At 42.6% G+C, this 13,880-nt stretch overlaps 1 protein-coding gene across 2 annotated transcripts in view; it reads left to right on the top strand.

Annotated features, from left to right (window-relative positions):
* The first annotated feature begins 3,613 nt into the window (after positions 1-3,613).
* Positions 3,614-13,880, top strand: part of AGPS (alkylglycerone phosphate synthase) — a 50,113-nt gene continuing 39,846 nt past the window's right edge. For both annotated transcript variants that reach the window (XM_058809330.1, XM_058809329.1), the window contains exon 1: positions 3,614-3,826. In XM_058809330.1, the coding sequence (XP_058665313.1) occupies positions 3,633-3,826 (194 nt within the window). In that variant the 5' untranslated portion in view covers positions 3,614-3,632. The remainder of the gene's footprint in view (positions 3,827-13,880) is intronic.

Raw genomic sequence — 13,880 nt, 5'->3', positions numbered from 1 at the left:
TTTTAAAAGGAAAAATAAACAAAAAGAATCCCACAACTTTTTCTGCTATTTAGTCAGTAAAGGAATAGCATGGACATGTACCACAGCACTGCACTTCCTGCCAGGACTGGGAACTTTCTCATGCTTCTATAAAACTTCTTTGAAATGTTTCAAAATTCTTACCACAGTTTAGGTTGAACACTGTACCTTCTCTCAGGTGTTTGTATAGTTGCTACTTGCTATCAATTAATTTTCTGCATCTGAAACCTGCATCTCAGGGGCTCTCATGCTACATTCGGTGATTCTCTAGACCCTGTTGCAGGACTCCACTCTAGGCAAGAAGATTTATCAGAAGAGTCTTTTCTTTGCACAGCCTGTGTGCAGGTTGCCTAGGAGTGCAGTGTTTGTCCTGAGAACATGCTCCCTCTGTGGTCTCCCATGGGACCACTCTGTAATGGAACTCTGAGACACCTTGTTTTGAAGACCTCTCTGAAAGTTTACAGTACTTTGGCAACTTTATTTTGTATTACACTGTAAACTGGCTTTAAAATTGTGTTTCCTGAAAATGCCCATGTGCAGAATTCTGGAAATGCAGGCCTTTGTTGACATGAGGTGTCACACTGAGCTGGCATCTCACTTATGCTTACAGATGCACTCGGTTTTGTGGGCAGGACAGCTCATGGAATGGCAAAGGCTGCTGCTTTGGCTCAACAACAATTAGAATACTTCCAACTAGTGCACTGTAGATCTGCTGGTATTTTTACTGAATAAGTTTTCTTCCGTGTCACAACATATTACTTTCAAAATCCTGTTCCCTAAGTTTTCTTCTCAGCAGTACTACTTACCAGAATGAATTATATGGTTAAATTAGATATAGTTTTTGAAAGCATGCCAGTGGTTCACTTCAGCAAATGAGAAGCAGTGACCTCACAATCTGATAGCACATTATGTGACTGCTGCTTTTTATGAAGATTGCCATCCTTCCAAGGGAAGCAGAGATTGCATGCAGAGCACGGGTAGGAGCTTAGCGTTCTTACTGTAAGAAAAGACTCCTGTTGCCCAAAAATGAGGTGTGACTTAGCTATTCCTCTGCTTTGCAAAAGACAAGGCTCTCAACAGTTTCCAAATCACACCCCTATGTCTCTAGCATCCCCAGTTAAATCTTCACTCACACACATACTTTAAAACTAATTTGGAACTTTTTTGAGAAATAAGTTGTGAGGTGATGACAAATATTATTTATCAGATTCTAGTTGAGGTCAATTTTTTACTGTGAAGCTCAACAATCAGGATGAAATAAATGACCAATGGGCTCACTATTGTTCCTTACAAGTGACTGGGATACAAGGAAACACTCTAGGAAAATATGAAGCCTACTACAGGGGATTTAGTATCCGTTTGGCAGCATTCAGCAGTGTGGAAAGTTTTAGGTAACTGTGACTGAAATTCCCCCCAGCTATATCCAGAACTTCAGTAAACAATGTGAGTGGAAGTTCAGTCAAGAACTGCGTTTGTTCCCTACAGACTGCCTCCACAGCAGCAGACAGCTAAATGTGGGTATGCATGAGTTAATCCAGAAACCTGTACACAAATTATTCACTGGGGGGAAATTTAACTCCATAACCAAACTACTGAACTGCCACAACAGCTGTTTATGTTGCACTAATACCAGAAACCTAACTTAAGGCTGAGATCCCATTGCAACTAGTGCAATCACTGCCCCAGGAAAATTGCAAGCTATTTCCTAGACAAAGTACACAAAGGGCATAAAATCAATTAACAATGGTAAGAATAAAAGCAAAACAAACAGTAATAACATCTGGGTGGCTTTTGTGAACTGCTTCTCATCAGTAGGCATTACTGGGTTCTATGTTGTCACACAGTCCACAGTGTGTTTATCTTCAGACCAGTCTCTTTAGGGAGATACTGTTACTGCTGGTTTATATGTGGGGAGCTAAGAGTCAAAGAAGCACCAATATTGCATGTGAGGTAAGGAACTGAGCCCAAGTCCCACTGCTTGTGCAGTGCAGCCTGCTCCCTGGAGAACTTGCTGCAAATTGCTTACTTAATGGAAAGATACCATGTTCAAGTATCATGAGGTCCCTAGAAGAGGTTTGAGAGAGGGTAAGAGCGTTATCAATTTTCATGGGATTTTATTTTACATAGGTAACAGACATCTGAGGAAGAAATGAACAAATAAATCAACATTGATAGTTGATTAGTATCAGTCACATAGATCCCAGCAATCCACTACAGGACTTCCAAAGAGCTGGTCAGTGCCAGTCAGTGGCAAAAGCTGATCATGAAAGTAGGTCCTGTGTGACAACCGAGTAGGCTTCAACAGTGTGAGATACTTCATGTCACAGAGGAAAAGTTGGAATTAATCTGAGCAGGTCATCTAGCCCATCACCTTGCCCTGAGCAGAACTGCTTATAATGGTATGTCTGATAGATGTACATTGTCCGTTCTTAACGCTGTCTAATGAAGGTGACTTCGTTCTCTACTTAGCAGACTACAACAGTTTTTCATTTTCACTGCCATTAGAAAGTACTCTAATGCTAATACTGAACTTATATCTTGCAGTTTGAGCTCATTACTTCTCACCAACCTAGCTGGGACATGAAGGGCAGATTGATTGCTTCCTTTCACTCTGTATCAGTCTTTTACATATTTGAAGACTGATAACCTATCTTCCTTAGTCTTTTGTATGGGACTCGGTTTGTTGAGTGGTTTTGCATTCCCTGATGGAAAAAATCATCTCATCTGTTCTACTTAAACATGTTTCCAGTTTTCACATCCTTTCCTGAGTGGAAATCCAAAGCATTCTGGTGCATCAAGGTAAATTCATAGCAGAAAGCATCAAATCTGTATCTCCTCTTAAATCACAATTCCTCTCAGTCTTCAAAGTGATGCTACAAAGTGAATCCCAGATGTTCCTAGAGGTCCCAAATATGGTCAGGATTGTCAGTTTTTGCAAGGATTGGCCCAATGCTGGGTATCCCAGCTAGAGAAGGGGATGCATTGCCAGCAGTCGGTCAGGCTCAGCACTCATTTTGTGGCGCGGGCTGAGCGGGGAGCAGATCCCGGGGACCAGGACCGTCCCTGCCAGGACAGCCGGGCGGCACAGGCAGAGAGGGACCCGGCTCGGCAGCCCGCTCTCCCCGGGGCCTTGTGGCCCTATCAACAGCCATGATAAAATCTGCAACACCTGTAGATTATCTGCCACCTCACCGACCTATTTCTTAAGTAACCCGCCTATGCTATTGTCATTAATTAGCATTTCATCATTAACTTGGGCAATCCTCATCTCTAAAGGACACCTTTGTGTTCTCTCAAGTTTGTTCAGCGATCCAGAGGGGCTGTAATTACAGCACCGGAGGCGGGAAATCTTTAATAAACGCTTTCTCTCTCTCTGTCTGCGGTTTGCCCCCCCGAGCCCAGCGCTGCCGCGGCAGGAGCTCCGGCAGGGCGCGCGGGCCGGGCCGTGCCCGGGCACGGGGAGCGAGCGGCGCGGGGCTCGGTGCGGCCGGGGGGGCGGGCGGTGCGGCCGGGGGGGCGGGCGGTGCGGCGGGGCCCGCGCGGGGAGCGCCGGGCGGCGCCTTCCGCCCGCGCGCCCTCTCACCCGGCGGCGGTCGCGGCACAACACGGAAGCGATGGCGGCCGCGGCCGGGGAGGCAGCGGGAGGCGGCGGCGGCTCCCCGTCCTCCGCCCGGCGGCGGCTGCGCATCATCTCCGGGCACCTGCGGGGCTCGCCGCGGGCGCCGGGGCGGGGAGCGCTCTCTCCGAGCCCCTGCAAGGCGCAGGGCGGCTCCGCCGGGCCGGCCTCCGGCTCCATCCCGAAGAAGCGGTGGGTGCGGGCGGGGGTCCCCGCGGGCCGCGCCGGGGGCCGGGCCGGGCGGTCTCCCGGAGCGCGGGGCTGCGGGCCGGGGCCGGGCTCTGGCAGCGCTCTGCTCCCGGCGGGCACGGGCGCGGGCCGGCGGCGCCCGGGGAGGCCCCGCGTGGGCTCTGCGGGAGCAGCGGGGCTCCGGCGGGCGGGAAGGAGCGGCGGGAGGAGGGTGAGGCAGGTGCCGCTCGCGGGTGATGTAAATGGCTGAAGCCATTCGCCGCTGCGGGCACTGGAGCAGAGCGAAAGAAGGTGGTCTTCAGCCTCTTACCTGTTTCTGTAGTAAGTGGGATGGTGGTAAAATGGGAAGTCGTTCATTGTCATCTGATTCACATCTGTAGATGTGATGGAGAAGTTTTGCTTTTGTAAAATACTTGAGGCTGCTCTAATGAGGATTGCAGCACGTGTGAAGACCAAGGTCTGTGTCTGGTCTCTCAGTCCTCCCCTGTTCACAGAAACCTTCAGCTGATGTGAATACTGGCAGAGTGTGCTCATGCATTAGGTTCTAACAAAAGTTTCTTAGAAATGAATAATTATAGAGCTATGAAATACTTTTTCTGGTTCTTGCTGTCTGTAGTAGTAAGGAGTCAGTTCACATGACACCAAGGGAGGACAGTCAAATTCTCTAGGTCAGAGTTATTTCACTGGCTCTTGGATTTGTTTTTCTGCTAGAATTTTTAAAAATGCTGTGGTTATAATACCATTATGTAGTTCCATATATCATTATTATGAGGCCCCCTTTCTGCTGGGGTGGACTTGTGTTAGTTTTGTGACTTTCTTTTACTGCTCCCCCTTTCTCAGATGTGGATTCCCTATGTGTGTGTTGGCTTGCTATCTTACAAGAGCATTTTAAGGCTTAGGTTTCAGACAGCCTCCTGTTCTCTCTTGAGCTGTGGGCAGGAACTAGTGTGTTAGTGCATGGGGGTAGTCCAGAGGCAGACTGGGCAAGCAGTGAATAGAGGAGCTGTTCCTCGTTTGAGGAAAATCCATTCAGCCCATGCTTTGCTCTCAGCCTTTTCAAAAAGAGAGCAAGGAACAGCCTGGATTCTCCTGACAGGCAGTTTGTGACCTACGGTCACAAGCTGAGCTTGCCTGCTTTGGGAGGACTGGGCTGTCATGCACATGCAGTCAGATGTGAACAGCTTTGAAAGCATTTAGTTATCATTGAGGGGAATTTGATGCTTGTGCTGCTCACTGGGACAAATGGGTTGTTCTGAAGTTGCCTTCCATACTGATTTTTTGTTTGGTTTGAATCCAGGAAGAAATCACTATTTCCAGAAAAATACCAGCTTAGTTATTTTTCAGGGATTTATTTTAAATGGATTGCTGTATAATTTCTGCAGCCAGTTATTGCATCTGTAAAGAGCAGGAGAAACAAACTTCTGTGAAAATGCCTATGACTTGGCTTCTTGGAAAGTTGGCTTCTTTCTCTGTGGAAACACAGGCTTGGGGAACTTAACATCTCTACTATTAAAAGTTACTGACATTGCTCTCCCCTATTAGGACTTGCTATAGGATCATAATGGAATAGTGGTTTTACTCTAGGTAACTTGATCTGGAGTCAGAATAAAAATTTGCTGTGGGGGTGTAAGGGAAAGCTTAGCTTGTTCTTCACCAGAGGTACAACCTTCTTGCTGTACTTAGAGCCCAGCCCATTTGTATGTGTAGAAACACAAAAACTTAAAGGGAGCTTTATCTTAGTCCTAAGTTTCTGTCTGAACATCTGAGATATGGTTGAAACACACCGAAGATGCTGCATGTGAAAATTGAGACTTCAGTGTGGCTAGGATATGAGGATCTTGGTTGAGCTCATGTTTGAGGAGAATACCCAGGTTTTGGAGTGGTGGAGGAGAAAGTTCTGTTGCCTACACTGGTTTGTGGGGGGGCAAGTCATGAATGCCTGAGTCTTGTTCCAGCTAATCTGGAGCTGATTTTTATTTGTGAGGCCAAGAAGGTTGCTAGAAGAACCTAGTAAAAATAGCTGACCTAGAGAAAGTGCATGCCTCTTTTTGGTAATATTAGGACAATGCAAAGCTGGATGGTGTTTTCTTGTAGTCTGTTGAATGCTGATTCGGCTCTGCTGCCTCTTTTGAACTGTTACATTAATTTTTCCTAGCAAAGCTGTAGCCGAAATATCTTAAACAAAATTTTTGTTCTTTACACCTGTTGCATCTTTCTTGTAGTGTCTGAAGTAGTAGCAAAGCTGTAGACACTACTTTAGCGGACTCAGGTGCACTTTTCTCATGTTCCATTTCTTCTGCAAGTAAATGGCTTTATTTGATGGAAAAAAAAAAAAAAAACAAACCCTTTGTAGTACTTTAGGTCTGTGATGACAGAATTTTTTTCTGGCTGTTTTTCTAATAGTAGACAGTGGCCTTTGAAAACATGACTTTCTTGTTGGTAGTTCAATGACCAAACTGCTAAAGATCTTATCCAGACATTATTTCTCACCAGCCGGGGAGGATGGAGGGTACATGGTATTGGCTGAAAGTCTGTGAGTCTCATCCAATTCTTCTTGCTTCCAAATAAAAATGCCTTGGAAGACTGAGCAATGCATTTGCATATTGATGTGTTTAAGGATTGTAATACACTTTCTACTTCTTCAAGTTTTAGTTATTGAGATGGGAAAATTCCTCAAAAGACAAGTAACTATGTATTTGTCTGAGTACCCTCTTGAGGGAAATCTTAGGCACTGTAAGAGTAGAGAGATGTTATTTCTCAGTGGTGTTCCTGGCTTAAATGTAATATTTTAATTGAGTGTTGCATTGAAAGCTGGAATCATAGTTACACAATGTGTGTTGAAGCCTGAAGAGGATTATAGGCATGCTGAAAAAGTTGGTAAGACAATTGAGCTGGAAAATAGCTCTTCCTTGAAATTTTCCTGTCCTTTTATGTTATGCTGTTGACTTTTGTTGACTGGTAAGCTCACTTTGCTGGTGAGACTTGAATTGGAAACTTACTTAATCTTCAGAATAAGTGTGTATACATGAAGTGTTCAACTTGTACTGCTTTGGAAGCAGTCAGGTGCTACAAATTCCTAGAACAGAGTTGTACCAGGGTAACTGCTGGGTGTGCTCAAAAGTAAAAGTTCCTTATAGATGGAATATGCACTGATGCTGAGCTCATCAAAACTTGTATAGTATAACTTACATAAGCTTTCAATGATTTGGCCTTTGTTAAAAGGGCTAATTGATGAAGTTCAACTAAATGTTGACTCGGTAGCTTGTAGGCTTAAAATTGATTCTGTACTAGAGCAACAGAAAGCCGGAGAGGATCTCCTGATTATCCTCTCTCTGTGGAGAAGCTGCTTTCCTAGGGGATGAAGAGAGGCTTGTGAATATCTTTTAATTATTATGGGCATAGTGTTACACAGGGTAAACTAAGGGATGAGTGTGTAGTGAGCTGTGTGTCGAGTTCACAGGCAGGTTGTTCAGGGCAATGTGTTAATGTTGCTGAACCTTCTTCATACAGACCCTTGCAATTCTTGCTGATAATGATTATGATCTTGTTATGCAGCAACATGAATTAACTCCTAAAGAATTGGTACTACTTGAATATAACAGTGTCTTCAGAGAGGCTTTGTATCTTACCCCCAATACTCAGAGCAATCTTTATAATACAGATTTCAGCCTTTAGAGAGTGGTGTTTAAGCAACACGTGGTGGTAAGCTGTATCCTGGTGTAGCTGATTTCTGAGTTTAAGGTGATGAAAAAGGATGGGTAAGGAAAGGGCTGGTGGCACTTCACCAGTCTTAAGAAATCAGAAGAGTAAGAACCTGTTGCATTGAGGAAGGTGTGGCAGTTCACAGGGGGTTCTGTGATTGCATCAAAGCAATTAATTGTTAGTCAAAGTTAATACTTGAGGAACAGATAAAGAAGATTTTCTCATAGAAACATTAACATGAAAAAGTGTCATAATCTGATGGTAAAAGTGACTTCATATGTTACAGCAATTCCTGTCTAACACATAGCTCCAAGTAGTTGTGTGTCAGGAAGATGAAATATAGGAAGTCTATAAAAATTTAAGTAACCCAGTATGTATTGTTAGATCATTTGATACCAAGTAAGCCAAACTGGATATAGTCATTAGCTAAATTTTGTTAGAAAAACCTAGATGAAAGTGTGAAGTGTTTAATAAGTGGAGCTCAATATAGATTATTGTATGAAAGCAAGTAGCAGTTTACAGCACAAACTGAAAGACTTTGTAGATCAGCTGTTTGATATCTACTGAGATCTGAACTGTTATGTACAAGAAAATGAATATGTATATAGCTGTTTATTTAAACTTGATGTATTTATTTAAACTGAATAGAATTAGAATAATCTGATAATGCAATAGATTAAAGTAATTACTTGGACTAGAAGCTACTTTGAGCTGAAGCAAAGTAAGGAGATCAGTAGTGTAGTAGACTGCAGTCAACTAGACTTTCCTGAAGTGTTAGTGTATCTCTGTAGAAAATAAATAATGTGGAATATAAAAACCAATTGTAGGTTGAATGTGATGGACAAGCTAATGCCTCTATAGTGTTGTTATATCCAAAACTGGGCCATTTGTGCAACACCATTGGGGTTGATGGTGTAGGCCAGAAAGTTTTCTTGAGCCGTGATGTGTTTGCCACAAAGCCTGCTAAAAGGTTCTCTATGGGGTGGGTAAAAAGGTGTCCAGGAACTGAATTTACTTGCACAGAAAAATGGCAGACAGTTGATTCTTTCATTAAGTTATTTCTTTTAAGACAGCAAAGCAGAACTCCTGATTTTGCAAGCTTTCAGAAAATACTTCTCAAAGGACTGATCTCTTTGTGCTGTTTCATTTACTGCCTGGAAGTAGCCATGTGTGTGCATTTTGTAGTGGAGCAGTCTCTTCAAAGATAAAAGTGAAACTGGGGTCAGCTGAAGTAGTAGGTGGAATAGAGAGAGCTTCTAGTAAAGTATTCTGTTGGATAAGAATCATAATTTGGCCAAGTGTTTACTGAGAAGAATGATTATAATGTCTTGGCTTTGCTTGATCTTTAATTCACCCTAATTGACTTTATTTATTGTGGAAGAACACTAGAGAAACATTAATTTCCTTATTCCTTGGGGCTTTTTTAATTACACTGTGATGAAATGAAGAGTAATGAAATAGTCAAGGCTAAGAACATGAGTAAGGAAAGTGAACACTTGTTTTGTCAGAACAGTTTAAAAAAGCACTCTGCTTTTGGGTACCTAAACCCTTGATGTTATGCTTAAAATCTGGTTGTCTGCATTTGCTGCTTCCTGTAGGTTTAAACTGTAATTAGGAGCCCAGGTTTGTATTGTTGTATTAGGTATTCAGCAAACAGAAGAGCAACTGAATTTGTGTATGTGCAGCTGCAGGGGCTTAGCTGGAAGTGTGGACTACAGACCCTAAAGTCTAAAGAGCTTTGACTGATTTTTATAGATATGTTTCCCGGAATCAGTTTGAAAGGCAGCAGTAAATACACAAACTTAGAATGTGTCTAAGGTTATAAAACAGGTGTTACTGGACTTCAGCCTTGAGAACAATTATATTTGGTTTGCCGCAGGGAAGGTCTTCCAAGAGGGAAAAAGCATAAGAATGACAAACACAGCAGATACTCTCTGCCTGGAGCATGGCATTCCTCTCCAGATAAACAATGCTTTCACAAAGCAGTTCTTGAAACAATTCCTTGGGCTGCATGTTCTTTGTTTGTTTCAGGCACCTGATGCTGATTTACTACTGGCTTCAGAAGCACTCTGAGTGTTGCTTGGTTTAGAAGTGTGACTATAATCTGAACAGAGACGCTGCTCCAGGGGAGAGGAAGAGGGATCTTCTGGTACCACCCATGGAAAGGGTTCTGAATTTCCAGCTAGGGGGTGGATGGGTAACCCAAAGTCCATCTGGGGTAGGCTCTGAGGAATTGTTCCTTGGGTAATGTCTTCTTGTAACACCTTACCACCATAATACTGCCTCAGTATTACTGCACCCACACACTGAGTTTTGCAAGAACTCTACAACTTGCAAGACTGTGTTAAATTAGGCAAATACTGGTGCTTAAGCCCATGTGGTAGCCCTTAAAATTGCCACTTTAAACTGATTTCCAGGAATCTGCTGGCTCTTCCATTGTGCAACAGAAGTGCTTGTGAATATTTTATGTGCATGGGATTTTCATGCTGAGTGTCCACTGGTGATTGAAATGACAGTGTCAGTGGTTATTGTGAGGAAACTGATGGGAGCATCTGGGCTTTGCTCCACCTGAGTCACATTTCTCCAGCTGGACTGAACTGCACATTCATCTTGCTTCTCCAAAGAAGCCTTGGCTATCTGTGGGAGACTCTGTGCTTATCCTTCAGCTTCCTGTGGGAGAGATGAGAACTTTCTCATCCAGTCACTGTGCCAGTCTCTAAAACCTAAGATTTGAACAGTGCTGGCAGGTACAGTTTGTTGAAGTAGTTGAAATAGTGTAGTCCCAAGGGCTCTGCCTGCCCAGCTGAGTGACTGCATTCTTCAGGAGCACTAGTTCACCTGGTGGGCTGGGGGCCACCCTCCTGCCCCTCAACTGTAAAAATCCTTATCTAGTGAGTCAAACTAGTATTTTAGTGTTGGGCATTGTAATGAAAGTGGAATATTTAAATTCACTTAAACTAGTCACACTGTGTTAATCTATTGTCACTGCTTCCATGGTGACTTGTTTTATTTCAGGCAATACAATTTCATGTATATATACAAACATACGCATTAAAAACCTTAAACAAGGTTTGATTTGTACTACTTTGTATATTTCAGTAGTGAATTTCTATTATTTAAGTTAGAAGGCAAGAAAGTACTGGTCTGTTTCTACTATTTCTGACTAAAGCATTTCACATTTCTGTCAAAAATGAGATAGTTAATGAGCTTGATATTTTGTTGAAGCTAATGTACTGAATAGGAAAGGTGTTGTCTTTAAATAAGACAGTTTGGGTACAATACTACAATAACAGTTTAAAGTGAGAATAGTGTCAGATGTTGGTAAGAGTCTTGGCTATATATATATATATATATATTCTTGGAAAGGAGTCTTGTGAAGAAAACCAGAAGGGTGCATAAATTATATCTTGCTACATGTGCAACATCTATGTGCAGCATACTCATTCCAAAAACAGCCCTTCCTGTCTCCAAATAGAAACCTCTTGCTCAGTAGAGTTTTGAATATAAAATTGGATGCTTAAGTTTCTTGTTCTGGTGTTTACCTGCCACAAGATCTAGTACTGCACATTGTGTGTGGTGGTGTGAAATCCCCTGCCTTTGTGTTACAAGGTAGCCAAGATGTTTGGGTCAACTATTCTTCTACAAACATGCAAACTGTTATCTTAGATTTTAATTTAACTATTATCATCACACCAATGATGGGAGTTATGTTGTCTGGCAGAGTAAAGCTTTGTGTACTTAATTTTACTCAGGAATAGTTCAACCAGAAAATAAACTCTTAGGAGTTAAAACTCTTAAACTCTGTTCTGTATTTTAGAGCCTGAACAGTGCCAGGTGGTTAACACCAGCCTAGGAAATTAGGCCTTTAGAACAGACAAGCAGATGGGAATGTGGTCAGCAGAAAAACCTCTCATCTGAGTCTGTCTTCGTGTCCTTAATTAATAATACCTCCCCATGATTTTGTGGGAAGTATCTGTACTGATATCAGGACTAATGATAGTTTCAAGCCTGGTCATTATCAGTTTATCTCATGTCACCAGTTTCTTTAGGGCCTGGCCTTTTGTGTCTTGCTCTGTTTGTCTCCAGATTTGCAGGTAGTTTCTCTAGCCTGTTTCATGCATCATTGTTGGCATATTTATGTGGCACTGCCTTGCAAGAGGGGAAGTTTAAGCCTTCCTCAGTTTTGCTTAGTAATATCAAGTCTGTTCTGACTTCACAGGATTCAACAAACTACAGAAGTCAGGTATATAGAAATACTGCATTTAGTCAGCAGAGGGAGAAATCTTCCCTTGAGGAGGACTGTAGTGGGGATTTGAATGGAACATTTAGTTAAAAAAACAAAGTCTTGAGCTGGCCAATTCTATGTCACCTTCTTCTCAGCTGGGAGCAGCTCCACTGTGTGTGACTTGGATTCTTTGTGGACCATCATACAAATATATGCAGCATTTATAAGTATACATACATAGAAATAAGGGTAAAAATGGGCAAGTCTGCATAACATGCTGTAAGAACCCTTTTTGATAATCTGGCACAACAGCACAATGGCACAGGGCATTCCCATGCCATGGAACATGAGTGCATCCTTGTCCTTTCCTGAGTGAACCCTACATGTGTAAAGATCTGAGAGAGCAGGCAGCAGAAGAGGCTTCTCTATCTGGACAGCTCTGCTTAGTTTAATTTTGGCTGAAATTTTAGAATTTATTCTTCAGTATGGAAGAACAATATAGACTGGCTATTTCACAATACTGTATTGAGTAATTTCAGAACTCAGTGACTGATAAGTTTGCTTTTAGTGCCAGATTTCTCAAAGGCTGGTTGAAATGTCTGAATCAAACAATTGTAATGAAATACATGACCATGGCTTTTTTCCATTTGTTTAATTAAAATCTTGCATACAGGCAGTTTGAAGGAAATAGATTTAGTTTGAGCCAAGTCTATTGAATTGCACTGATAGTATGTCAGCAGCCTGTGTTAATAATACATTTATAATGAAAACCTTTGGTAATCAATCATCACATGGTTATCTTGCATGTAATGCTGGAGCTGGAAGTGATTGAGGCAGTGCTTTCTCTGAATCACAAGGTCTTTTTGAAATGGTCACTCCTGATCATCTCACTCTTAGGCAGTCAGAGTAAGAGCTACATTTACTGTATATAGGCCAGGGAGGTGAATGATCTTTTGATAGAATTTTTAAGATACAGTTCTTTTAACTAAAATTCAGTTTCTAGGTTAGTAATTTCATTTGTAATGTAAATAAATGGCAAGCTTTTAAAGCAAAGCTTGATGAATGTGTAATTACTAGTAGTGTATTTCTTAAGTCTTAAATACACTTCTAGAATTAAATACACTGATACACTTAAATACACTGATACAGTTTTGATGACTTTATCATAACGAAGAGATTCTCTGATATGGTTGTGCTTAAGATTTTTCGATTTTCTGCTTTCATTTTGGCAGTTGTTAGTTTGGTTTTGATATGGTTTTGCTGTCACATTCTGGTTGTATTTGTTATTCTTGCACTTCTTGAGATTTTGTTGTTTATGACTTTCAGTCCAAACGTGTCTCAAAGGTCCTCATCAACTGAATGTTAAGAATGCTGTGGGATTGCAGTAGTGATGGCAAGCAACTGAAATCATTATTCTCTGTCAAGAAAATAAATTTAAATACTAAATGTCTTTTTTTATTCTGAAAATATTTAGATCTTACCTATTTGTATGTTGATTTTTATGTATAGAGTGAAAACCAAGCATTTTTCACACCTTACCTTTGCCAACTGGAAAATATCACTGTGTCTCTAGTGATCTAATCCTCTTTCTCTACACGGGAAAAAAGCAAACAGACAAATCCCTTCAGTCCCCACAACCCCATGTACTGCTACAGGCTGGGGGCAGAGTGGCCCAGCAGAAAAGGACCTTCAGGTGCTGGTCAGCAGCCAGCTGGAGTGAGCCGGGGTGCGCCCAGGTGGCCAAGAAGGCCAGTGGCATCCTGGATCACCAGTGGTGTGGCCAGCAGAGCTAGGGCTGTGATCATCCCCTGTTCTCAGCACTGGTGAGGTCACACCTCCAATTCTGGGCCCCTCACAACAACAGAGACATGGAGGGGCTGGAGTTATCCAGAGAAGGGCAGTGGAGCAGGTGAAGGCTCTGGAGCACAGATCTGATAAGGAGTGGCTGAGGGAGCTGGGGGTGTTTGGCCTGGAGAAGAGGAGGCTCAGGGGTGACCTTGTCACTCTTCTCAGCTCCCTGTTGGCAAGCTGTAGCCAGGTGGGAGTCAGCCTCTTCTCCCAGGTAACAGGAGAGACAGGATGGGGGGAAATGGCCTCAAGCTGCACCTGGAGAGGTCCAGGTTGGACATC

Source organism: Ammospiza caudacuta, chromosome 8 (genome assembly GCF_027887145.1).
Source record: "Ammospiza caudacuta isolate bAmmCau1 chromosome 8, bAmmCau1.pri, whole genome shotgun sequence".
NCBI classification, from domain to species: Eukaryota; Metazoa; Chordata; class Aves; order Passeriformes; family Passerellidae; genus Ammospiza; species Ammospiza caudacuta.
This window is presented reverse-complemented; position numbering and strand designations above follow the sequence as displayed.